General features: G+C 35.1%; 3 protein-coding genes across 3 annotated transcripts; 1 reads left to right on the top strand and 2 right to left on the bottom strand.

Moving 5' to 3' along the window:
* The first annotated feature begins 1,486 nt into the window (after nucleotides 1-1,486).
* Nucleotides 1,487-5,668, top strand: LOC101216838 (glucose-6-phosphate/phosphate translocator 1, chloroplastic). The gene is made up of 5 exons (XM_004152889.3): nucleotides 1,487-2,619; nucleotides 3,281-3,506; nucleotides 4,371-4,593; nucleotides 5,012-5,225; nucleotides 5,319-5,668. The coding sequence occupies exons 1-5, from the start codon at nucleotides 2,104-2,106 to the stop codon at nucleotides 5,328-5,330; spliced, it is 1,191 nt and encodes a 396-aa protein (XP_004152937.1). The 5' UTR covers nucleotides 1,487-2,103; the 3' UTR covers nucleotides 5,331-5,668.
* Nucleotides 5,669-7,082: 1,414 nt separating this feature from the next.
* On the bottom strand, nucleotides 7,083-9,190 carry LOC101212274 (protein LHCP TRANSLOCATION DEFECT). Its single transcript, XM_004152871.3, has 2 exons — nucleotides 8,863-9,190; nucleotides 7,083-7,588 (listed from the first exon to the last, which is right to left on the bottom strand). Exons 1-2 carry the CDS (start codon nucleotides 9,109-9,111, stop codon nucleotides 7,331-7,333), a joined length of 507 nt encoding a protein of 168 aa, XP_004152919.1. The 5' UTR covers nucleotides 9,112-9,190; the 3' UTR covers nucleotides 7,083-7,330.
* A 6,915-nt stretch (nucleotides 9,191-16,105) lies between these two features.
* Nucleotides 16,106-26,948, bottom strand: LOC101212518 (DNA polymerase I B, chloroplastic/mitochondrial). The gene is made up of 12 exons (XM_004152872.3): nucleotides 26,521-26,948; nucleotides 24,770-25,760; nucleotides 24,396-24,587; nucleotides 23,050-23,729; nucleotides 22,327-22,768; nucleotides 21,360-21,455; nucleotides 20,924-21,016; nucleotides 20,572-20,766; nucleotides 18,003-18,095; nucleotides 17,718-17,930; nucleotides 17,545-17,634; nucleotides 16,106-16,686 (listed from the first exon to the last, which is right to left on the bottom strand). Exons 1-12 carry the CDS (start codon nucleotides 26,652-26,654, stop codon nucleotides 16,525-16,527), a joined length of 3,381 nt encoding a protein of 1,126 aa, XP_004152920.2. The 5' UTR covers nucleotides 26,655-26,948; the 3' UTR covers nucleotides 16,106-16,524.
* Between the last annotated feature and the right edge of the window lie 268 nt (nucleotides 26,949-27,216).

Genomic DNA, 27,216 nt, shown 5'->3' with positions numbered 1-27,216 from the left:
TTTTAATTGTGTACATGTTGGGTTAAATTGTGTATTTTAATTAGGTTATAACGATGATGCGAGTATTTGGTATTTGTTATATTAGGCACCGTAATTGTAGTAAGTAAATGGACAAACAATAATCTCTCTTGTGTTTCGTGAGTCGTTTTACAGTGTGTGTTGACGAAAAATATTATAGTTTTGAATATTAAAATTTACGTTAATTATGTGATCACCCAAAAGCTAAAAAAAAAAAAAAAAAAGACTAAACGATTCCTTCATAAACATGAGGAATTAGTTTGGAAAACATAATGCACTATAATTTGGTTAGTGTTGGTAGTTCTTAGGGCGGTGTTAGGTAAAAGATTAGGAGTCACTTTCATTTTTGGGACTATCCTTTAAGGTAAGTGCAAATTGTAAAAACACTATTCTTTAAGGTAAAATAAGAAGTATCATTTACACTTCAAATTTTAAATTATAAAAAATTGATCAACCACTACTAACTTCTTCAAAGATTGGATAGATGTATGATGAAAATTGGAGTTATATTTTATGCCATTTGACCTCAAATTTCGGTCAAATTTCCATTGTTTGTATAATTACACCTGTGATTTTTACAGTGTTTTTCTTTACTTAAAAATGATAATTAGAAGTTGTCAACGATGGACCAACAGTCACGGAGTTCTAATAAATATTAGTTTTATTAATTTGTTAAAATATTAGTTTTATTAATTTATTTTTAACAAATAGCTGAAATGTGATCGTCAAAAATTGATCCGTGGTGACATTGATCTAAGGTTGGCCGGTAGCCGTTACAAAAAAAACAATCACAGGTTGACCGGCGATCATCATAACAAACTATCATTAAAAGTTTGTCATTGAAGAAGATAGTCGTCTTTAAAAGTGTTGGAAGTGATTCAACATTCGAACCACTCAACTAGTGATACTCTTCACTCGACTAGTGATACTTCAAAAATCAATCTAAAGTAATTTTTAATTTTTCAAAAATCAATTTTATTTTATTCACGAATGTGTTATTTTATATAAAAGTAATTCTAAGAATAGTAAAAGTGATTTTAGCAAAAAAAAAAAAAAAATCACCTCTAAATATTAATGGTTCCGAGTGTTAGTCGGAGTTGTTGAGGTGAAAAGAAATAAAATAACTACTTTGAATGAATATGGATCCAGTTTTAGACATCAATTCCTAACTTCTAAAATCATGAAAATTAAATTAAGTTTGAGGACTAATACAGTAATTAACAAAGGTATAGTTTTATATGGGACAAATTTCCCATCTGACATGTGACGTTGAACTTGAGAAAAAGAAACCCTTTTTCCTAAGTTCGAGAGTCTTGGGTATATTTAATCATTTCGTCAATTTAAATCCATGTATATGTTTAAAATATTTGATGGAAATAGTTACCACTCTAACTAAAATTTAATATTTGTGTTTAATAGAAACAAGATTTTGCTTGAGTTTGGATTTCCTTTCTTTTTCAATAAACAGTTCCGATTTCAAAATTACTAATACATATCCATATTTGAAAACGGAAGAAGAAACAGAATCATGATAGTTGATGTGATTTGTTTTTTTTGTTTCTCTTTTTCCGGATCCTCACCGAATCACCAATTCCACGGAGAAAAAAACTTCACATTTTCAAATCGATTAAAGCCGCCACCCACCTTAGTTTTTAGAGAAAAAAAAACCCTTTGAAAATTTCATTTGAATTCAGTCTTCCATCTTCTTATATTAAAAATTTTTCACCAACCCCAAAAACTGTACAGATTCATTGAAAAGCAACGATCATCAACCACCTTAGTATCGGTGGCTTCCTTTTTAGACTTCCCCTTTGCTTATTTTCTACTAAATTACACCATTTTCGCAACTGTTCATGTTTTTTTTCTCCCACCTACCGAGTTTCAAGATCATTTTTCTTTGATTATTATAGTTTCATACAAATTTGGCTTTCTGGGTCGTTTCGGGATTCGCATTTAAGAGTCTTGAGCGATTAGTGTTCTTATTTTATAAGAGCCGTGAAGGAATTAGTCTCTTTCACGACTTGCACTTCTCTGATTGTGCTTGTTTTTGTTGTCTAATATCTGGGTTTTTGTTGTTTTTCGATCATGATCTCTTCTTTAACTCAATCTGCGAAATCCATTAATGGGTCCGACGTGATTCTCCGGCGGAGTTCTCCGGTGCCAATTAGGCGGTTTTCGTGTTCACCTTCATTGCCGGCGCAAAAACCCCACAGCTCGGTTGTGTGCGTGAAAAATGCTCTTCATATCTCATCGGTTTCCAATTTTGGGACGTTGGGAACTCGGAAGAGTGATTTCAATGCGTGCAAAGCGTACGAGGCTGACCGATCGCAGCCGATTGAGTCGAACATTGAACTGACTGTGGCCGACCAGCCGTCTGAGGCGGCGAAGAAGGTGAAGATCGGACTGTATTTTGCTCTTTGGTGGAGTTTGAACGTTGTGTTCAACATTTACAATAAGAAGGTTTTGAATGCGTATCCATATCCATGGCTAACCTCCACACTTTCTCTTGCTGTTGGTTCTCTCATCATGTTAGTCTCTTGGATGACGAGGGTCGCTGAGGCTCCCAAGACTGATTTCGAGTTTTGGAAATCTTTGTTCCCTGTAAGTTTTTTCTGGGTTCTGATTGGCTACTGCCTTAAATTATCATGAATAGTCATGTTTCTTTCATCCGTTGTTGTTCTAGTGTTTGAAGAAATACTCCCGTGGTTAGGTTTTGAGAAAGGTTAGGAAATTTCTGGTTCTGTTTGACTAACAAGAAAATTTAGGACGGTTGAGTTTTGGCAAAACATTAGAAGTGAAATTTAGTTAAATGCTTTCTTTAAATTTATCTATTATTGGTGGGAGGTTTTTCCCAACAAGACCCAATGAGAAATCAAGTATTTGGAAAAAGGAAATACCCCTGTTTATGCTGTTGTCGATTGCTGAGAAGCTTTGGAAGTTTTTCTGGATTTCTTGTCCAATTTTCATCGGCAATCAATCTTGTTGATCTAGTTGTGGAAGAATTAGCGCCTATGGTTGCTTTCTGAGATTGGTTAGGATAAGGGCAAGAGAACTAATTCAAGTCCTTTTTTCTTTCTTTTTGAAGAAAAACAAATTCAAGTCAACTTGCTAACTGCTGTTTATCATAACTTGGTTCCTTTCTAGAGATAACTGACAATTTATGTATACATAAGCTTAAACGTGGAGAACTCATCAAAATTGTTTGTAGTTGATTGTTGTTTTGGAATTTTCTGTCTTTAAATGTGGTGATGATTTTGACTAGGTTGCTGTGGCCCACACAATTGGTCATGTAGCTGCAACAGTGAGCATGTCAAAGGTTGCTGTCTCATTCACCCATATTATCAAAAGTGGTGAGCCTGCATTTAGCGTATTGGTTTCAAGGTTCCTGTTGGGTGAGACTTTCCCTATTCCTGTCTACCTCTCTCTTCTCCCGATCATCGGTGGTTGTGCTCTTGCTGCCGTGACTGAGCTCAACTTCAATATGATAGGTAATTAAATTAACGTTCAAATTCTTGGTATGGTACTTTTCCTGATCTGTTTTGTTAGATTCTTGTCACTAGATTTCCTATTATGGTTACTACCAGTAATCTTGCATTAGTGAACTTGTGCTCTGAATCACATGTATTGAGATTGATTTGTAAGTGCGTACCTGCCATTTTTGTTGGATGGGAAATTTCAATATACTATCAAGAACTAAATGATATGAAGATTTGGATGGATTCGAATATTTACGAAAGTAGGTTCTGAATGAAATAAGTATAAAGTTTAGGACCAATATAAAAGTTATAAGATTTCTTTTATTTTAATTACAACCATAAATCATATTTGAAATGCAGTTTTTTCTTAGCTTTTCTGAATTTGCCTGTATTTGAAATTTTTTATTAAAAAGTAGGTAAGAAAACAAAGAAATAATGAGTAACTAAGTTTGAAAACATGGTTATCAAACGTATGCTAAGCAATCAATTCAAAGTTTGCTCCTTGTTTGATGTGAACGAAAATGACTTGCTGGGAATCATTTCTTCTATTCGATGGGTGTGCACCCCAAATGAGCCATTGGATTGGCTTTCTAAGTATTAAAAAAGTGTTTTTAGTACAAATAAATATATTTATAAACACTTAAAAAGTTAATTCAAATAGATCTATAATAAAGCATTAGACGGAGAATCTATTGATACGATTGAGAAAGTTGGTTCATTTGTCCTACACATGCCTTCCCTAACATGGGAGTTGAGGAAAGGATAAGCTGGGGAACTATATTTCTATTTGTAATGGAATGATTTGAATTGTTATAATGAAAATGCTTAGTCTATAATATTCTTCTGAAAGCTCTTGGATGTCTTCACTTTCTTCAGGTTTCATGGGAGCCATGATATCAAACTTGGCATTTGTCTTCAGAAACATATTTTCCAAGAAAGGCATGAAGGGGAATTCTGTTAGTGGAATGAACTACTATGCATGTTTGTCTATATTATCCCTGTTGCTACTTACCCCGTTCGCAATTGCTGTCGAAGGACCACAGATGTGGGCTGCAGGATGGAAAACAGCTCTCTCTGAAATTGGACCTAATTTTGTGTGGTAAGCAGATTCGACTTGTGTATCTTTGATGTTTATAGTTTGCTCCTATTTGCCAAAATTATCCTCTGAAAGTTATATAAACTCAACTGTCTAAGAACACATCAACAAACTTCACGAATCATGGGGTTGGTAGGTTGACAGAGATAGTAGGGCCTGCATTTTCCTTTTCAGCTTAAAAATGTATAAATCACAGGGTTCGTAAATTTGTCTTTCAGATTATAGATGAGACTTGCATTTTCTTTTTCTTCTCAAAAAGGTCTTCAATAGGGTGTCTTATAACCTGGTTTAAACTATGTGCAATAGCATTCTATAGTCTGAATGTTATCTTGATTCAAATTGTTGGTTTGTAATCTTCTTGTCAACTCGGTTTCGATATCATTTTTGTTTTGAAAGTATATTGTTTTTCTCTTCATGGTAGGTGGGTAGCAGCACAGAGTGTCTTCTATCATCTCTACAACCAAGTATCTTACATGTCGCTGGACGAAATTTCTCCGTTGACGTTCAGCATTGGCAACACGATGAAACGTATATCGGTCATAGTTTCTGCAATAATCATCTTTCGCACGCCTGTCCAGCCCGTCAACGCTCTTGGAGCTGCAATCGCAGTTCTTGGAACCTTCTTATATTCACAGGTAACTGACCTCATTCACCATTCAGTTGTCTGCTTGGCCTAAGTTGCTTCCATCTCTGTTTCATTAATTGATAACTCAATCTTGTGAATGCAGGCAAAACAATAAGAAGAAGAAGACTCGAGCAACTTAGATTCACCGTGTAATTAATAATTATACTGGAAAGAGTTCGGATCAAAGCATCGAGATTTTCTATATGGCAGCGAGATAGATTCTAGTTTACAAGTACAAATATCAGGTTTTGATCTGATAGACCAATAGGTGGCTCCTATGTGTAATTGTTGAGAGATGAATAAGTGATTTGATTTGCTGTGACATGAACATGGTCATACATGAATAAAATGAGTTGGAATTTCACCAATGTTTGCGTTCTTACGAGATCTACCAAAACTTCTATTATAGCTAAGGACACAGGCATATTGGATTATTTGATATCTCTTTTTCAATGGATATCGGCGTAGGCATCATTGTCTCAATCCATATAGTGATATTTGTAACTTTGTTGAATATAATTTTCGAGAATTTGATTTAATGTTTTAAGGTATTTTAAATCCTTCCAGGATTCTCTAGAAATGTCATTATCAAGAGATCCATATCACTATGACTACATTTATAATATGCATGCCTAGATCATAGATTTTTCATTCGCATTCACGTAGAAGAATATGTCGCTCATAACCAATATCACATCTTTGTGAAAAACCTTAATTAACTAATGAAAATGAACATTTTTTAACATCCAACTAATATTGAAATAGGGAAGTTTGTAAAAATAGCAAAAAAAAATTATGATAATTGAGTTGATGTCACTTACATTTTCAAAATTACAAAAATAATAAATTTAAAAAACAGATTACAGTCATATTTGTCAAATTTAAACTGAAAAAAAATGTTACTATTTTGTTCTAATTTTTTTTTGGATCTAATGCAATTTTTAATTGAAATACAAACCTTCCCATAGGTAGAACTTGAAAACCAAGCAGGCAACTCAAAAGACACCAACTTCATTTCTATCATACTAACAATATACAATATTATTTCTACCTATAATTTTGTATAATTTCAAAAACTAAACCAAGTTTTTTTTTAAAATTAAAAAGATAAATATCAAATTTATTCTGAATTTTGATAGTAACGTATATTTAAACTCTTGACTAATAATTATAATAGATTTAAACTCTAAATTTTGGTGTTGTATCATTCAAACTCCAAAATAATAATAGTATCACTTTAAACTCTAAATTTTAATAAGTGTGATAGTTTACGCCTTCCACTAGATTTAGTTTGAAAAATATCATGCAAAACAATTAATTCTTTTCAATTAATGATAAATTTTTACAGTGAATTAATCAAGAAACTATATATATATGAAAATAATCCATGCATATATTCTTGTACATGTATAGACTTCTACGAAAGTTAATTTAATAAAATTGTTAATTATAGTTTGAATGGACAATCTTCAGATAAATTTTAATTGATAAAATGACAAGTTTCACAGTTAATTCTTTTAAATTAAACTTATAAATTGATAAATTCCAAAATTGAGGTTTAAATTGATATTTGCTCCAATTTAAAAATATAGAATATGTGGGTGTTGAATAATTGAGAAGAAACAAATAAAAATTTCAAAAACTAAAAACAATATAAGAAAGATCCCTTCATCTTTTGAATTTCTTGATATGTTTTCTATTTCTTTTTTCTAATGTTTTCAAAAAATCAAGCAAAAAATTGAACACTAAAAATATATCTTTTAATTTTGACTAAGAATTGAATTCTAGTATATAAGAAAGATACAAATAGTTGGCAAAAATGGAGAAAAAATGAAAGCCTAACTTTTAAAAACCAAGAAACAAAAAGTTGCAAAACAGCCTTAATAATTCAATTTCCATCACTTTCAGAAGATTAAATACACAATTTTAAAGATAACGTAAACATCAAAACAGTAAACAACTATAAACAAGATTTTACATCTCAAAGCCATTCCCTAATTGATAAAAACAAGCATAAATTTTTAACACGATATGATCAACATCAGAAGGCAGTGAAAATACAAATCTTAAGCCTCTTTCTAAAACCTATCAAAACAGAGCAACTTCCAACCAAAATCATGCCTTTTTAGCAGAAAAATTGAGAATAAAATCCTTAATTTCTTCGTTAACTGCTCTATCAACGGCAGTTCGACCATCAACATCTTTCACATCATAACTAGCTCCAGCTCTCAATAGCTCCTCAAGTTTTGGTTTGTCTCCTTCAGAGGCAGCCAGCATCAACAAAATGTCCACTGGGTGAATGTCTTGGCTCAAAAGAGCTTCCATTTTGTCATATGTTCCTTCTACAGCCAGCATTCCCATATAGTTAAAATACTGCACAACCATAACGTTCATTTGTCAGTCCTTTTTCCTTCACAACTTGTTTCCGCGAATGATGTTAATGTCATGGTTCCGAGTTTTTGGTATGATTCAAGAAGTATCGACATAATCTTGCTTTTAATATGAATACTTATGTTAAGATTCTATCATATAGAATAAGTGATAAGTTGTAACATTAATTCTAAGATACTTATTAAGAAATTATATAAGAATTTCATAATGAATTATTGGATTAAGAACACCAAAAGTAGACTTCAATATCTAATGGGATAGCATCATGTTGGGATATTATTATTCATCTCGTCATGATTCCTCTATTTGAAAAGTTTGATACAGTGGGATTGGGAGTAATCTTAACTCTCAAGTCACTATGCTGTGGGTTTTCATTGTTCATTCAGAATATCACTCTTCTTGTTACATATTAGGAACTAGGAATCTATCCAAGTGCTTAAAAAGGGATGAGAGACTGTAAGAAAAATGCGATTTGTTCAAGTTTTTAAACTATGGACAACGTCATTTAGCACATTTTCAGAGTAGAAGGATGAAGGAATACTTTCCCTTACCCAAAGGCTAAGCCAAATCAGTAATATTTGCAAGTTTGTTTGAGGGAAGCAGGAAGTTCTGTGCACTTTCCATAATGGCAATGTGATACCTTGTTTTAGCTTCTTTATGTGAAAGCAGAGTTTGTAACAAATGCACAAGTTATGAGGTTAGTTATTATGTTTAAGGAGGTCCCTTTCTCACAATCTCATAACACAAACTCCCTTCTTATTTTGACTAACCATTGCGGATGAGGCGTTAATGTGAAATGTGAGAGCACTTAACCATCTACAAGTCAGTATCACGTTAGGAATGTCTCACCTATCGCGATGTTTAAAATCACAATAGGGATACGATATAAATTTCGATTTCCATGGCATTGGGTTAGGGCGTCTACTGAGTTCCAAGCGATTAAGTGCTTTATGACGTAAAGAAAAGGTTAGTTTAACATTAACACCACTGGAAGAGAATCATGGGTACAAAAAAATTACTAATTTAAATTTCTTCATCTATCTTAACCAAGGAGCGATTAAAAATTGACAATACTTAAAAGAAAAGAAAACAGCCAGAGGGTAAGAACAATTTCAACTTCCAAACTCATAAGAATCAGCCCAAACCAGCAATGAAAGAAAAGACACCACTCTTCAACAATCAAAGTTCCCAAAGACAAAAACAAGAAACCCACAAAACAAAACACAGAGAAAGAAGAGAGTACTTAGTAAAAGAACCTGCTCAACATCATCTCTGTTGAAATCATCTCGGGACTGGCTGCCATAAATGCCTGCACCCTCGGCATTTTGCCTTAAATTGAACCAGCAAGTTGCTCTAGACCCATTGGAGGGTCCAATGGAGACGGGTGAGAGCCATCGAAGGTTGGACTGAAGGCCAAGAAAATGGGAACCCAATTTGAAAGGGGGGCGAGAATTGAAGGATCTTGGGGTGAGATTAATGGAGGAAGTACAAGAGAGGGAAGCCATGGGTGAGTTTGTGCAAGTTTTGGGTGAGCTTTTGCTCTCGCAATCTTGGAGGTTCTATCCATCCACTCGGTATCCGGTGGGCCAATGAGTATGTGAGGATTGTGGGTAACTCTTTGCAGAAGAGATCTTGGACGTTGGATGAATTTTGACAGTCATGAAAGATGGAATCGAACGGGTGGAGAAGAAAAAAATAAACCTTCAGAATCAACCTCTAACTTTAAAGATCTAGAACATGGTTATAAAATTCTAAAGGTTATAGTTTTGATTAGTTTGTTTTTTCCTTTTAGGCTTTTTTAAGATAAAGGAACGTATAATGAAGTATGGATGAAGAGATGAGGAATGAAGCTATTAAATGAGAGACATGAATAATTCAGATTAACAAAGCTCACACCTTCATAGGTAATAGGGGGAGTTAAGATTGTTCAACCCTGGACAAAAGGAGATTGAGATGCCTCCCTACTCTTGTTTGTGTTAGCCTTTTGATTTCGTCAACCATGTTCTACATCTTCATAAGGTCAATAGACACGTTGATTAACAATGAAACGACTTCAAGAGTATCCAACTCCATAAACAATGGATGACACGAGTGCCAAATACTCAAATAAGCCTTTAATCCATTTAGAAATGACGAGTGTGTTTGGATCTTCGAGTAGGAAATGTTGGAAGTAGAAGTTGTGAATTTCACTTTTTGTTTGGTCTAAAATGTTGGTGGGTTCCACTGATACGAACATCCAATTTTATCTTATCAACTTTTTATCCTATGGAGTCCAAGGTTTCATGACTTCCAAGAATGTATAACTCGTTACTCCTTACTATTTTACTACTTAACCCAAATACCCTAAAAAAGTTTAATCTTATCCTAATTTGAACAACTACGGTTTCTCGTGGAAAAGTTGTTACTTAATATATATTTGTCAACTAGTTCATATATGATTATAGGTTGAACAAAAACAATTTCTTGATGCGTGTAATCCACTAGACATAAATCCAAATTCATTTTTTTCTTATTTATTAGCTTTTTTTTTTTTTGGTTAAAGGATGACATTGCTTATTCTGACATGTCTCCTATAGTGTTGCTTTTTTGGTGTTTGTGAAGTTGATTATTGATAGTGTTCTTGTTGGTAAAAATGTTGTGAGATATGATGATCAAGATGTGATGTGTGTGAAAAAATTTGTGTGTTGAATGTTTGTGCCAATGTATCAATTGTGGAAATGATGATGTTGAGTTTGTTACATTAAAAGCATTTTTGGATTTGAGCATGAAAAATGTAGGTTATGAGGGATTTATGGAATATTCCTATTATAGGTCTCGTTGATGCTAAATATTTTGTTAGAAAAAGACGTGCGGCTAAGAAAGAGGTAATTGATGATCTATCTCAAAAGATTGTTTTAAATATTATTCTTTCTTGGTGCTACATGGGAGGATTCTGGCTTCTGATTGCCATCGTTTGGTATGATGAGATCTTAATTGCTATTGATTTTGATTATTTTTGTAAGTTAAACAAAATGGGAAGAATGAAGATGAAGGTGGTTGTGTCTATTGGTCTTTGGTTTGTGGTTGTTGATTTGTCATCAGCTGATTTGTGGTTGCGTGTGCTTGGTTTGGTTTGCTTCCACGTTAAAGCCATTGATTTGTTGTATGGTTTGTGTTAATCTGGTTTCTGAATAGTTTGTTTGTTTTGCCTTAAAAAATAGCCAAAGGAGGAGATAGTTAATGCATTGGTTGGCTGATTTTATTTAAGGCAAAATTTGAGCAACATGCTAAACAACATGTCAATGACAAACATTAGGGTCACTGTGTCAACAAAATATTCTTTTGATATATGAAAGATTGATTTGCAAATTTCGTGAAGCATTAATTCTCCAGCATATCTTCGACTTTTATTCTTCTGCAAATAATGTTTATTCTCTCCAAAAATATATTTCTATAGCTAGCACTATTTATATTGTGTCCTCATTCATTTTAAGGTCAATCGCCACATTAGAAAAGTATTGTCGCTTGAATGTTTTGGGCTTAGGGATTGTCTAAGCCTCAACCTTCGACCTAAGTTGAAACGTTGAAGAAAAAGCTATACGGTCGAAACCACTAAAGAGGGAGTTTGTCAGTTAGATAAGTACTTCCGTTATCTACTATTAACAATAGAGTTGCTAGATAGTTACTTTTCTGTTACACAGTTTATTAGTTAGTTTGTTAGAAGACAGTTACCACCAAACATCTATATATATCAAGTTTGGTCCATGTAAATACATATACAAGAAATAAAGAAATTCACCTTTGTACAGAGAAGTTTTCTCTCAAGTTTGCTCTCTCTGTTATGGTATCAGAGCAATTTCTGCAAAAAAGAGTTGCAGAACAAAACCCGAACGTCCCTTTACCCTTGTGCAATCTACAGTAATGACAACACCTAAGAGCTCGACGTTCAACAGCTCCAACACTCAGTCCTGATTACCTCTTCTGATCTTGACGTCCAACTAAATCCCTTCATGTTGCACTATTCCATCACCCCGACCACCAACCTTGTTTCTACACCATTGGCAGGATCGAATAGTTACTCATCATGGAGTATAGCAATGATGTTTGCTTTATCTGAAAAGAACAAAGTTGGGTTCATCACCGGCGCAATCAAGAAGCCTTCAAAAGGTAATCTACTATCTGCTTGGAAATGCAACAATTATGTGATAGCTTCTTGAATTATCAACTCCATTTCGAAAGAAATAGCGGCAAGCTTGGTTTATAATGGAAATGTAAAGGAAGTGTGGGATGAATTGAAGGAAAGATATAAACAGTCCAATGGACCTTACATATACCAGTTGCAAAAGGGGCTTGGTAACTACTACACAAGGGAGTCTCTCAATTGAGATATTCTATGTGAAAATCACCACCATATGGCAAGAGCTTGTGAAATAGCGCCCTACGGATGAATGCACTTGTGAAGGATCAAAGAAAATGATTGATTTCTTGAATGTTGAATTCGTAATGACCTTTCTCATAGGGTTAAATGAATCTTATTCACAAATTAGAGTCCAAATTCTATTGATTGATCCTCTGCCTCCTATTTTTCCTCATCATCCAAGAAGAAAGACAAAGATTCATTGGATCTTCACTTTCTATTGAAAGCATCACATTGATGGCTAACTCTGAAAGAAGATTGTCCTCTGATAAATCTAAGAAGAAAGACACACGACCTATGTGTCCCAATTATGGCTACAGAGGACACACTGCTGATAAACGCTACAAGTTATATGGTTATCCCCCGGCCATAGACTTGCAAACAATAACTCTGTTCATCAACAAAGGTAGAACAACACAGTCCAAGATGGAAATGAGAAAGTGACAGAGGCTTCTAAAAGTAATCAATCTTTATTATTTGCTAGTCTCAACAGTGATCAGTATTCACAACTTCAATGAGCATGCTTCAAACTCATCTCAACACACCCCATAATAGTGATAATTTCGAAATTGAGACTACCCATATAGTAGGTACTTGTCTCTCTACCTCACTCACTGATTCCTTAAGACAGATTATTGATTCTGGTGTTTCCTCATATATTTTTCATGACAAGTTTATGTTTAAAAATCTCCATAGCACTCAGAATATGTCAGTTAGCATGTCCACTAAGACTCGTCTAAAGGGTGAGCATGTAGGAGATATTTTCATAACGAATGAACTAATCTTGAAAGATGTACTTTACATCTCTGACTTCAAATACAACCTACTGTCAGTAAGTACTCTCCTCAAGAATGAAAGGTTTGTTGTATCATTTTATGACTCTAACTGTCCTATTCAGGACAAATTGCTTTTGAAAATGATTGAGAATGTTGAATTAACTAATGGGCTCTACTTACTCATAATGAAGAATGAAAGAGTTAATTGCATTCAACACACTGAACTAATGTGTAAAGCCTCAACCTCTACGTAGCACAAACGGATGGGACACCCCTCTATCAACAGAATAAAATAGTTAGTTAAAATGATAAAAATCTCTGATTCTCCAAACTATAAAGAAGTTTGTCACATTTATCCCTTAGCTAAGCAAAGACGTCTCTCGTTTCCAACATTGAATAATATTGTTGAAAATGCATTTGATATTGTGCATTGTGATATATGGGTTCCTTTTAAAACTCAAACACATGTTGGTCATTCATATTTTGCTACTATTGTAGATGATAAATCTAGATACACATGGATATATCATTTGAGAAATAAGAATGATATTCTGCAAGTCATACCTAGATTTTTCAAGCTAATTGAAACTCAATTCTCAAAAGTAAGTATTAAGATCTTTCGATCTGACACGGCTCCGAAGTTGAATTTCATGGATTTCTTTGCTAAAATTGGAACAGCTCTCCAGTTTTCATGTGCCTACACTCCTCAGCAAAACTCAGTGGTGGAAAGAAAGCATTAACATCTTCTCAACGTGGAAAGAGCATTAATGTTCCAATCAAAGGCTTCACTTACCTTATGGGGAGAATTTGTTCTAAGTGTTGCATACTTAATCAACAGAACACCTATGATCCTACTCTCAAATAGCACTCATTTTGCTACTCTGTTCAAGAAAGAAGCAAATTATAGTATCATTAGAACCTTCGGGTATCTTGCCTATGCCTTTACTCCCTCAGTAAACAGGTCTAAATTTGATCCTAGAGCACAACCTTGTGTATTTAGGGGTTTCCATCAAGCGTAAAAGGATACAAATTATATGACATAGTCAAGAGAAAGTTTTTTATTTCTAGGGATGTCCTATTCTTTGAAGAATTGTTCCCCTTTCATTCTATAAAAAAAAAAAAGAAAAAAAAAGATATTCTTATCTCACATGACTTCTTGAGCAATTCGTCATATCATGCCCCCTATTTGATTGCCTAGAAAAAGAAATCATCATTAATTCAACTGTTGCTGCAAAACTCATGTTAGAAGATACAAAGATAACCACGGTGATGATGATCAAGATCCATGTATTAGCAACTCTGAAGAAACTAATAACACTGACCAAACACCTATCCCCATAATAACCAGAAAATTCTCTCGACCACACCATCCACCTTCTTACCTAAAAGACTTCCATTGTAACCTCGCCTCCCAAAGCACGACTCCATTTCCCCTTAATAAATACCTCCCATATAATGCCTACTCCCAACACCATAAGAACTATTTGTTCAATGTTACCTCCATGTATGAACCCACCAATTATCCTCAAGCTGTAAAACATCAGACTTGGAGAAAAGTGATGAAGAAATATAAGTCATGGAAAGAACGAACATGTGGACCATTGTATCTGTTGATGGTAGTAAATGGGTATACAAAGTAAAGTGCAAACTCGATGACACCATTGATAGATACAAGACAAGACTTGTAGCAAAAGGCTGTAATCAACAAGAAGGGATAGCTTTTTCAAATACCTTTTCATTGGTGGCAAAAATTAGCTTAGCTCTTGCTACATCCTACAATTGGACCATTAGCCAAATTGATATAAATAATGTCTTCCTCAATGGAGGCTTATTTGAAGAAGTGCACATGACCTTACCATTGGGCTACCAAACCTCCCAAGCACCAAGAAAATGAGAGAAATTGACTTGCAAACTTAATAAGTCCATATACGATCTTAAGCAAGCATCAAGGCAATAGTTCCTAAAATTTGCAGCAACAATATCCTCACATGGATTTCAGTCCAAGTCTGATTACGGATTCACTAGAGGGAATGGAAGTACTTTTGTAGCCCTATTAGTATATATTGATGACATATTACTAACAGGACCGTCTCCTTCAGTTATCAACTCAGTCAAAGATACTCTAAAGGCACATTTCAAATCAAAGGACTTAGGGCAAGCAAAATATTTCTTGGGTCTAGAGTTATCAAGGTCTCAATGAGGACTCATGCTCTCCCAAAGAAAATATTGCCTTCAAATCCTAAAAGACACTGGTTTTCTTAATTCTAAATCAGTTGTAGCACCTATGGATCCTAATTTGAAGGTATCTAAATATGAAGGAGAACAACTAACTAAGAAAGACACCACTTGTTATAGAAGATTAATTGACAGACTCATATACTTACAAATATCTAGACCATATATTTGTTTTATTATTCATCGCTTGAGCCAATTTTTACAAAAGCCTACTTGACATCACCCAGATGCTGCTTATCATCTATTGAAGTACCTCAAGGGCTCCCCAGGACAAGGTGTTTTAGTAAAACTCATCGATTCATTTTACCTAAAAGTCTTTGCTGATATTGATTGAGGATCGTGCCTTGATACTAGAAGATTAGTCACAGGGTTCTGTATATTCCTAGGAGATTCTATACTCTCTTGGAAATCCAAGAAACAAGCAATTGTCTCAAGGTCCTCTGCAGAAGCTGAGTATAGGGTCTTAACATTAGTCACCAGTGAATTAGTATGGATCATACAGCTCATCACTGACCTTAATGTCAACCACTGTATTTTGCGACAATCAGGCATCAATTGCTATTGCTTCTAATTCAACATTCCATGAAAGGACAAAACACATAGATCTAAAACACATATATCATGAAAGGACAATTGTCATTTTGTCCGAGAGAAGATAGTTGAAGGGTTTCTAAAAAATTTACCTATCAAATCTAGCCTACAACTAGCTGATATGTTTACTAAATCACTGTCTTCATCTATCCTTACCAGACTCAAATCATAGACATTCATCGTTCAACTTGAGGGAGAGTATTAACAATAGAGCTGTTAGTTAGCTACTTTTATGTTGCACAATTTATTAATTAGTTTATTAGAAGACAGTTACCACCAAGCATCTATATATATCAAGTTTGGTCCATGTAATTATATATACAAGAAATAAAGAAATTCACCTTTGTACAAAGTTTTCATTCATATTTTTTACTCTTTCGAGTGGCATATCAAGATGCAGGTGATTAGAGATCCAAAAATATCAATTTGGTTCACTTAAATAATTTGAAAAAAATTTCTACGTACAATAGCCCAAAAAAAATGAAATATTTTCTTCTCACCTTAGCAATCTCTAAAGACATGTCTTTAACCAAGACATCGAATAATATTTCATTTTATCGTCAAACAAGGATTTCACTACATAACATTACACTTGGAGATGAGTTACATAGACATCTGTCCACAAAATTACATCCAAAGAGCTAAAAAAATTCCTTGTTATAAACTGAAGCACAAGCCTACTTTTAGACAATTACAAATTACAGAATGCCACTCACAGATAGGAAAATAGGAATCTTCATTCATTCCTCACGTGCCACCCCATTTCAATGAACAATTATCAACAGCATTATCACTATCAAGGAAGAGAGGGTGGTGAAATTTTCACATCAGCTGCTTAGCATAAACAACCTTCAGAAGGCATCCAAGAGTTGAACTGATGGGGGATTTGTCAGTTTAGTCAGAAATTCTTTGTTAAAGATCTATTTGGCAGAATACCAGTTTTGTTCACACTTGGCATCCACCACAAGGTCCACTTTAAGAATGTTCTTTCCATTGAAGGGTTTTGACATGCACTCGACAACAATGGCCTTAGCAACCTCAGCAGACTCGGTTGGTCCTTCCAATATTACTTCATCATGAACCTGACTTTCAGAAGTGTTAATTCATGCAAAACAGAAAAATTGGGTGTTGTAGTAGGAACGGATGCAAGTTAAAATTGGAAAACAACTAATTGAAACAGTTTAACTAACATATGTCAGCCAATCCATTAAAAAATATATATTCAAACTTAAAATATATTAATCTTGGTTTAGTTGTTTTGTTGGTTGGTTGACTTGCCAGTTTTCAGTTTTTCCTCATACCAAAAGGTTAGCTCTGCTGCTTAGTCCTTTTAAATATTTTTGAGTGGCCTCCAACTTGGACACAATTTAGACTATTTTCATGAGAACTATTTTTAGCTTAATATATGCATTATCAATAAAACTTTTGAGATATTAAATCTTAGATAGAGGTAATTTCTTTGAAGTCTTTTACCTATTTACAATAGCCCTTATTGTTTCAATCAGAACCTACGCACTTATTTAGGACCTATTCCTTAAGCAGTTTCAGATAACAAAATTAAATTCAGCAGAAACATGTTTTTAAAAGTTGTCTTCTCTTGCTTTTATTTCCGAAGTTGGTTATTTTATTAAAAGAAGCAGTTATAAATATTATATAGCAATTAGGCCCCAAGTATTATCACTAACAGAAGCCTATCATTGATAGATTTTGTATACTTGCGATATTTTACAGCGGTTGCTACACTTAATGATAGCCCTAAAAGTGTGTCAGCTTGTAAATATTATTGAGTTGAATGTCAAATCCTAATCTTTTTTTAATTCTTTAAAACAGCTTTGGAAACAAAAGCAGAAAATTATTTTGAAAACAATCTCAGAAACAAGCCTTTAGCATCAAGAAACGTAACTACCAAAGTGGAAGATTAAAGATGGTGACCGAATAACCTGTAAAAGCAGCCTCCATCCAAGTTCCCTCAAACGTGAATTTTTAGATATTTCCAACATGGCACACATGGCAACGTCAGCAGCACTACCCTGTAACAGAGACGTTCGTGACCCAAATTTAATATTGGAGAGTGTGATAACAAAAAGCTGAGAAAGGAAGTTTATGAACATACCTGCACGGGAGTATTGATAGCAGCTCTTTCTATATGTCCTTTCTGGAAACGAGTAGCATACTTCATTGAAGGAAACTGACGAGCTCGTCCAAGCAATGTACGAACACATGAACTCTCTGCAGCCTCTGCCATTCGAAGATCTTGCCACTCACGAACTTCTTTTCTTTCATTATACCACAACTTAACTGTCTTCTTTGCTTCCTCCAAGGAAACCTGTATGGTGAGGTAACCATGGCCATTAGCAACTTAACGATACTGGGACAGGAAGTAGGTTTTCGAAAATACCTTCCAATCTCTGGAAAGGCCAACAGGAGTCTTGCCATACGCAATGGAAAAATTAAGCATTTTAGCCTTCCTTCTTTCAGAAGCAAAGGCATCCTGCAGAAAAACAGAGAATGTTCACATAAAAGAAATCAAAAAATCAGTAAGAGATCATTTAAATGTTCCTTGTTCTTGCTGAACCAAGAATAGAGAAAAGGATAAGACACTGCTACATCTTAAAATGCAAATACATCAATCAGTCATATCTATGAAACAAGGACACTTCATTTTAGGAGAAGTGTTTTATGTCAGACACAGATGCATTCGGACACGTGTCCAACATCTGAAATTTTGTTTCTTATATTTATTTATTTGTTTGTTTATTTTTAGTTTCAGACAACTGGAGACATGGACTGGAACACTTCCTGTAATAAAGAAAAGGATAAGACACTGCTACATCTTAAAATACAAATACATCAATCTGTCATTGCAATTTACGAAGCTTGGACACTCCATTTCCGGAGTGTTCGAGTCGGACACGGATGCATATGAACACATTCTGGAAAATTGTCCGACATTCGAATTTTTCTTCTCCTTTTTTTATTTTTTTGTTTACAGTTTCAGACGAGTGGGGACATAAGCGTTTAAGTTTTAACTAGACGTTTTATGCATTGATTTCGTGCAGTACATTTAGTATTTTGGGCAAAATTTACATATATCCTAAAATAATAATAATGATACAGTTAGTGGGCTTGGCCCATGAGAAGATTTGCCCTAAATTTCCTTGTTTAACTCACTGTATACTTCTATTTATTTCCTCTTTTGCAATGATCAGAAAATAATAACAGTAAAATCGTGGTTTTTCTATCGCTACTTGGGTTTCCACGTAATTTAGTGTTTTCATTTGTTTATCCTAGACATCAGTATAGGCAAAGCCCAGACAGAGACAGAAGTTGCCGCCGCCATGGAGAAACTACTCCATCAGATTCAGAGGATGTAAGCAGTCACTTTGGGGCCACCCTCGGAGCAGTCCACGAGCCCAGCGTCGAGAATAGCCTTTACGCGCCGCAATCTGTTGCCTATGCACCGTCGCTGCCAGGCACATCTGTCCACGCGCCACCGCCCAATACCTCCACAAACCAACCTGTTTTCTTCCCTCCGTCATCCCAAGTCCAGCAGCCATACCCTTCCAACAATCCGCACCTTCACGCGACACCACCACTGCCCTCGGTTTACGGACTGTCATCTACTCAAGCGCAGCTGCCTTTTCAGGCTTTACAGCAGCTGCATATTCATGGTTCCAAGATTGATCGAGGGTATACTAAATTTGGTTTTGAAGTTGGTGAATCCTCGGCACAGTTCAAAATTGAGTACTTGATCTTCTAAAATTAGGACTTTTAAGGAACGTTTTTCCATAATCTCCTTTGATTTTTTCTTTTGAATAAAGTACTTCGAAAAGGGCTTGAGGTAATGTGGGAAGATCTTAGCATATTTCTTTCTTTTCAAATTTTCTCTGGAGCCTAACTTGAGGAATAAAGAGAAGAAGAGGAAATGGAGACTGAAGATAAAGGGTTGAAAGGAGGAGCAACTGTTGAAATGGGAACCACATTGTCTTTCTTTAGGAAAATATCGGTTGAATTAATTTCAAATTTAAACTTCTTGTTCAGGAGGGAAGAGGATAAAAAAAGTGGGCTGCTATCTGGTTGAGGTGACTTTCTAGCTGTAAAACAAAGCACGGGCTCTTTCTTCATTAAAAGTGCCTCTTCAACTTTCTCTAAAGTTCTTATTCTCTATCCTCCTTAAGTGTGGCTCTTCAAATCCAATCATGTTCATTCAGATTTTTATTGTTATTATTAGGAAACAGAAACCAAAATGTATAAAAAAAATCCAATCAACAAGTAATTACAAGAAAGTGAGTGATTTCAAGTGAGTAATTGTAATTATAAAAAGGAGTTAATGCATCCAAGATAAACCTAAAAAACGTAGACCCAATAACTTTGATGTGTCATATAACAATAAGTGATCCTTCCACTCCAACCACAAAGTTTAAATTAAAAGAATGCCCGAACAGAATTTAACTAAAGAGTCTTTTCCTCCTCTTTAAAGGGATAACTTGTTAAATGTAATGATTTTGCTAGTTGCATGTGTAAGATCCCTAATTGTGAATATCTGTTCAAAGAAGACCAAAAACGTCAATTCTTAGGCTATGGTAAGTTAGAGGAACGCATGCCTAGGTAATATATGTGGGTGATGTCCCCTGTTGTCATATCCAAGGGGTTTTCTTGTAATCTTCAAGGGGTATTTTAACTCATAATGTTTACCTGGCTGGTGTAGGTCTTCTTTAGTTCTGGTTGTCATTTGTTTGATAGTTGGGTAGTTTAGCTTGCTCTTAAAACGCTATATATGTGGTTCTAGTATCGAGAAATTCGTGAATTAAGGTTTCTGGTTCTTGGTGCTGAAGAAGAAACATGATTTTTAAGAGAAGAAAAGAAGAAACATCGAATGATACAGAGAGAAACAAAAGAGCAAACCCCCTCTAGTGAAGAATTTGGAAGTGGGAGATTCAACGGAATTAGCTAAAACACCAGTTTACCTTCAACAATGGAACTGGAGGTTTTTCTTGCCCAGGTTGAGGATCCCACTCAAGAAGCACGCTTCCTTCTTCAACGGCTTTTTTAATATGAGGGTACATATTCATTGCTGTCCTTGAATGGAAATCTCCCCCAGCTTTAAAGGCTTCCAGCATGCTCTTACAATTGGCAAGATGAGCAAGAATCCTAAGTTCCAACTGCAAAATTGATTTACATTTCCATCAATAATGTTCTCTTTCAAATGCAATTATATAGTTGAAGCCAATAGATCACAAAAAGAAAGCAACGGAAGATGGGGCAAATATAGATTACACACTACACATACAAATCCATTCTAACCATTAACAAAATTACCTGGCCATAATCAGCAACAATGAGGGAATTTCCAGGAGCAGCTATAAATGCCTGACGAATCTTATACCGGTCCTTTTCCAGAGCCGGTTGATTCTAGTGCACAAAAAATATAACCAACTGAAGTCCCCATTAAAGTCATAGTTTAAAAGGAATATATGAACATAAGGTTCACTAGGACCTGAATGACAAACGCACTCATACACAGAAGGCTAAATGAGAATCGATGCAAAGAAGAGTTAGCAATAATCCTAATAATTTACATCATCCCTGTTGTAGGATTTAGATCTCTGCGATAATGGTAGCCAGTAAGCTCTAAGCATCTAGTAGCCATGAGATGATACCATATAAGTGAAGAAGCAAACCAACTTTTCCAGATATTCATCACAAAGCTCTTCGGTGCCAAGTGCAAGTATGATTAGAAAAGTTAACTATGAACCTGCAAATTTGGTCTCCGAGCTGAGAGGCGGCCAGTTTCTGTGTTGATATTTAGAGAACAATGCACACGTCCATTCTTACCAGATATATTGCTTCCCTGTAATTGAAACAACCAATCCACTACAAGTCAAAATCATGTCAAGAATTTAAAGTCCAACAAATGAAAATCATAAGAGTCAATCAGAGAAGAAAGAAGCTTCATGCTTTGAAATTCAAAGCTGCACGTTCATCGATCAAAATCAACATGCCTGCAGATAATTGTGCTTAAATCAAGTGAAGCAGCAATATGCAATACTCTGAATTAGCTCCTTCTTAAACCTACATGCACTTTTTTTCATACGTAAGAAACAACCATTGAGAAAAAAGTATGAAATAATAGTCATAAATAAAACAGTCCACAAAAAGAGGACCACAAATGAAAGGGCTTTCAATCCTGTAAAATAACCTGAGGGTTTTGTTGAAAATAATTGAACCAGGGGTAATTGTGTAATCTTTATTAATATAATTAGATTATTATTAGGAGATATAATTCTAGAGATATTATTTGATATTATTTCCTTAAGTGTATTTCTCTATGGTTATATATAGGCTTGTATCTCTACTAAATAATGAATGAAATATAGATTTATTCCATAAAATCAACAATCTTCATACCCTTGTTTATTTCCTTTTGTGTCAAGGCCCTTGTATTCTTTTGATCGTAAGAAAAATATACCAAGGACTCATATCATGGTCTTTTGTCCCTAAACTAGGGTTTTCCACGTTTACCCAGTGTTATTCTTTCTTCTTCTTAAATTAATATTTATATGGTATCAAAGCAACAAATTGGTTCAGGAGGTCTTGGGTTCAAGCCTCTACCAGCAGCAACAGCAACAGGATCAAAATCAGGTAAAGTTCCATTAATTATAGTGACTTCTGAAAGGATATTATTAACAGGTATAAAAAGGGCCTTGGTTAAAGAATTTCACCTGTAAGGGAAGGATAAAATTTGAAATCAAAGTGTCGATAGAGCAGACTTCACATAAAGCAGCAATAGCATGACAAGCTTCCTTGCTCTCCTCCAATGATTTAAATTCTTTCAAAGCAGTATCATTATCAGACAGATGCCCTTTGCTTTCTTCATGAGGCATCATTTCAAAATCCTTGTCAACCTCATTGTCAAAGCACAAGTCGTTAGCGATGTCATCAAATTCTGCAGAGACCTTGCCTGCTAAGATCTTCAGAGCATCCACCCCCACTGAAGGCCAACCAGATGCTGTGTAAATTTCTGTCGAAAAAGCCTTATCCTTAATGCAATGCAAAGTGATATTCCGAAACTTGCTGGCAGTTTTTTTCCCCTCTTGAATGACTTTTTCACTGTTTGGAACTTTAAATGTCCTTTCAGTTGGAAGAAACTCCACAGGGTTCTTACTGTAAAATGAAAAAATAAGGAGGCATAACTTTTTAAAACTTAAAAGAATCAACAAGTTTGAAGCCAAAGCATCAGAAATGCGCCTGTTATCAAAAGAGGAAAATGCATAAAATTACGCAGTAAAGAGCTTAACAACTTGCAAGTGCCAAAGTCCACAAACAGTGGACTCAGAGCTTCGTTCGTGTTTATAATTTCATATGTGATATCTGAGTAGACTAGTAAATGGAATCTACAATTAAGAAAAAAAAGGACCAAAAAATTATTAAAATAGACTAATTACCTGTTACAGGCACCACCAAAGAGCAATTGCCGCACTTGTGCATCACTTCCTACATTCATGTACTTGGCATCAGAGCAGTACTTTGAAGCCCAGTTACGAAATTTGTTAGCAGCAACCTCTTGTTCCACTATGGCCAATTTTTCTATCTCAGCAAGATATGACCTATCAACCAGCATTCCCTCCGTTTCCATTTTGACAAGAAGTTCACCAAATGGTTTCCAATATTCTTCATAAAAGTTTATCATTGTTTGACCTGGAATCGCTTCTCCATTTCTCTCCCAAGGCATGTGAGACAGTTTATTTTTCAAGCTCTCATAAAGCTTCAATGTGCATATTGAATCTAAAGCAGAATAAGATACCCACGGTTTCCGTTCTTCTCGTTGAAGTTCTTCAACAGGGGGAATGACTACAAGTTTGCCTTCAGATCCATCCATTTTCTTCTTCTTCCGGCCAAAGATTGTTTTCATGGATACTTTACCAATCAACTCTTTTTCCTCTCCCAATTCAGCATCAGACATGACCTTTCTATCACTAGAAAGAGCTTCAAGTGAATATCCCCCACTCACTCGTCTTGATGAATCCCATAACCGTGCCATGTGCATAGTGTCAGCATGGAAGCCAGAAAGCTTAATACCATAGTTTTCAATAATGTGATTGTCAAAACTGTAGTTGTGCCAGACCTAAAAGAAAGGCAGGTTTGATCAAAACCAAACTATCTTCTGAGTTATAACATACCACACACATGCACATGTTGTATTCTCATAATTTAACCAATACATGTGAACAAATGGACCAAAGTTTGTCCTAGAACCCAGAATATTTAACCAATCTTATCAAGAAATACAACTATAACGCGTTCAATATATGCATGAGAATACCGAGCATTAGCAGTTTTACAATCTATCAACAATATTTTTAAAGGCCAAAATCTAGGAGACTAAGCTTCGGCTATCTACTTGTGTCTCACGACTATTTAGCTGACTATGAGTCCATGGATAATGTATTTAGGCTACGTTTTGGCATACCTTCTTTAAAATCATTTTTACTGCAACTAAAATTAATTCAACAAATATTAAATTACTACACAAACATTTTAAAATCACCTTTTAGAAAATGAACTTTGAAGTATTTTCTTTTAAAAAAATAATAATAAAATAAAATCATGATTTATATTTGCTACAAATATTGCATATTTTAGAGAGGCAAAAGCACTCTTGTTCTCTGTGAATTTGTCCCAAAAAGTGGAATCTCCATTATATATATATATATATAGAGAGAGAGAGAGAGAAGGAAAAAAAGGCCTACAATGATCTCCAAAGAGGGTCACGAGGAACAAAAGGAAATACCTTTCTGATCAAAGGATCTTCAAAGAATGGTGCAAACTGAAGCAAAATTTCCTTCCCGCCACCATCAAGAACATCAACCCAAATGCAAGATTTTCCATTCCCAAAATCTGCTCCTGGTCCTGAATAAATACTGAAGCATATTACTTCACCATGGTCAATGGGTGTTTCTTGCTTCACATCAATCTTGGCCACCTTGAAGAAAATAGAAAAACAGAACAAAGATTGAAGAAAATTGCACAGGCATGTGCTCATCATGGCATGGCAGAACTTGGGTGTATATTATACAGTTAAGTTGGAATTAGTGGCCGGTAAGCCTAACCACGGCCATAAAGGTACATAAAGCAGAGAATGAAAATAGAGTAAGATTTAAGCACCTCAGTATCGCAGGCATGCACAAGATTCCTGTACTTAGTAGTAAGCATTGAAACAACTTCCTTTGCTGCAGATACACTATCAACAACAAGAACACTATCATATACACCAATAAGCCTCTCCTTTATATCTGGCTTGCAAGCAGTTGCAGGTGCTTCCATCACCTTGGTGCCACTTCCATTGATGATCCGTTTTGACATTTTTTCCACAGCTACACTCCCCTCCATCCCATTAGCAGCTTCTGTAAATTTCAAAGTTTTCGGTACACTATTCACCTTTCCCAAAGAGGTACTTTGGTTTCTGCCATTAAGTGAAACATCTGGTACAAGAGGCACAATTGATCCCTTTCCAATTTGAGAAGAGGTACACTTTTTCTTACTTTGCATAAGAACACCCTGATTATACAAATCATTATTTTCAGGCTTTGTCATGGACAATCTCCCCGCAGAAGAATTACTGTCTCCGTTACATTGACCACTTGAAAACTCAGTTGTCTTAAGTAAAGGTGCCTTATTTTCCATCCTATTTATAGTTACAACATTCTTCGTTCGTTCAGAATTTATAGGTTCTTGTTTTCTGAATTCATCTGATAAAATATTAGTTGAAGAGTTTACATAATCAGAAACATTACTGGCATTAGAGCGTTTGCTTCTCAAATTTGATGAAACCTTAGAATATGGAGGCCGGAGATTGTTACTACAATGTGAAGTCCCATAGTCGGTGAGATTTTCCTTTTTTCTTAGCTTTACTTCATCATTGTCTGTCAGGATCCCAGTTCGCATAGACTTAAAGGTTGTCTTCTTTTGTATCAGCTGATAAGTTTCATTTACCCAATCACCGGCACCATGTAATGGCCTCTCCTTGCCATATTGTTTAGTTTCATAAAATGAAGTGGTGGTCGAGAAAGAGCATTGTCTAAACTGAAAGGAAGCGTGAATAACATTCATATTTGGCAAAGCGCCACCCACACTCTTCAGGGAAGCAAATTCCGTCCTGCAAAAGGATATATTCAAAAACATTAAGATCAGAGTTTTTCACAACCATAGTCTCTCTATAATTGATCAATTTTCTGTGCAATGACAGGCAGAAACAATTAAAACAAGGACGTGGATGACCCAAGAAAGTTACCAGTGTCATTTCTGCTAAATGTGAGCTCTATTACCTAAGCATCAATCACAGACTCACACTCATATTGAAGAGAAAATCTCCTCATAGAGGAAACCAAATAATTACATAATTTTGTGGGCTAGATAACATTATAGGAGAAAGAGCTAAAGTTCTTCCAGATAAAATACAGCTAGAAAGACAACCCATAATCTTCATGAGTGAATTCAAATACCTTAAAACCCGTACTACAGAACCAATCCCATTTAGTTTCAAATCCATATTCAAACAGTGACTTCTATCAACAATAACAACAAATGAACAGAATAGGATGTTAACAACGAGCTCATATTTTCAGAAACCATATCATAATAACTAAAGAATTCTTAGAAATCACACCACCAAACATATTCTTCCACATATCACAAGCTCCATCTCGCATATGAGGGGAAAAATCACTTCGCAATTTGAAACATGAAACCGTTCAACAAATGTCTGGAATGAACAACCCCAAAAACCGACAGACAACAAAAATCCAGCCAATACCCCATACAGAAGACTAAATATTCTCCACGCCCCCAATAACAACAAAATGATAACACAAAAACCTCCCATTAAGAAAAAAAAAAAAAACCAAAAGAAGAGTGACCTGCAGAGAGCCTTGGAAGAGGCACAAATGGAAATAGAAGAGTTAGGAACAGAGGTAGACCGCCATAGAAAGAAACAAGAAGGCCAATGAGTTCTAAACGAAGAGGCTTGGGAAGTGGAGATTCCCAAAGTCATCTTCTCTGCAACTCTGCCCAACTTGGTGCAAGAAGGAGCCGTTTTGAAAGGTTTCGAAAGGGTGCTGGGATAATCCAAAGTTTAGAGGGCTTTGTTTGTTTTATATGTTGATTGAGGCAAGTGGGTCTGAAAATGGAGCAGTAGAGAGCACGGCCATGGCAGAGGGTAGATAGTTGGGGTGCTTGAAGAGACTGAAACGAAGGTTAAACCCTGGAGGTGAAGAGTTATGAGCAAAGCCCAAAAATAACGTATATTTGTGGTTTCATTTTGCCGGCCACCAGAGAAATTAAAATGAAATTCAAGATTTTTCGTCCGTCTTGGTTTAAATCGGATGAGATTTTACCCAATTTATGGATTCTTCTTAGTTTTTTTATTTTTCTTTCTTTCAAGGAAATAAAATTCAATTCTCCCTATATACTTTCGAATTTGGAAAATGGGAAAAGAAAAAGAAAAGATACCTAGGAGAATTTACATAGATATAAAAAGTATTTACATCCTATTCAAAAATAAATAAAAATTTAAAGGATAGGTTCGTTGAAAGGATATATGTCTATCTCTCATT

Source organism: Cucumis sativus, chromosome 3 (assembly GCF_000004075.3).
Source record: "Cucumis sativus cultivar 9930 chromosome 3, Cucumber_9930_V3, whole genome shotgun sequence".
NCBI lineage: Eukaryota > Viridiplantae > Streptophyta > Magnoliopsida > Cucurbitales > Cucurbitaceae > Cucumis > Cucumis sativus.
This window is presented reverse-complemented; position numbering and strand designations above follow the sequence as displayed.

Bases quoted from the DNA above. Each gene is read 5' to 3' on its own strand.
- LOC101212518 (XM_004152872.3), bottom strand. From the start codon at position 26,654: ATGACTTTGGGAATCTCCACTTCCCAAGCCTCTTCGTTTAGAACTCAT. The intron at 23,730-24,395 runs GTATTTCCTTTT...CCTTTCTTTTAG, and splicing joins AAGATCCTTTGATCAGAAAG to GTCTGGCACAACTACAGTTT. The intron at 22,769-23,049 runs GTAATTAGTCTA...TTCATTTTACAG, and splicing joins TTTGGTGGTGCCTGTAACAG to TAAGAACCCTGTGGAGTTTC.
- LOC101216838 (XM_004152889.3), top strand. From the start codon at position 2,104: ATGATCTCTTCTTTAACTCAATCTGCGAAATCCATTAATGGGTCCGAC. The intron at 3,507-4,370 runs GTAATTAAATTA...CACTTTCTTCAG, and splicing joins GCTCAACTTCAATATGATAG to GTTTCATGGGAGCCATGATA. The intron at 4,594-5,011 runs GTAAGCAGATTC...TCTTCATGGTAG, and splicing joins ATTGGACCTAATTTTGTGTG to GTGGGTAGCAGCACAGAGTG.
- LOC101212274 (XM_004152871.3), bottom strand. From the start codon at position 9,111: ATGGCTTCCCTCTCTTGTACTTCCTCCATTAATCTCACCCCAAGATCC. The intron at 7,589-8,862 runs GTTCTTTTACTA...ATGGTTGTGCAG, and splicing joins ACAGAGATGATGTTGAGCAG to TATTTTAACTATATGGGAAT.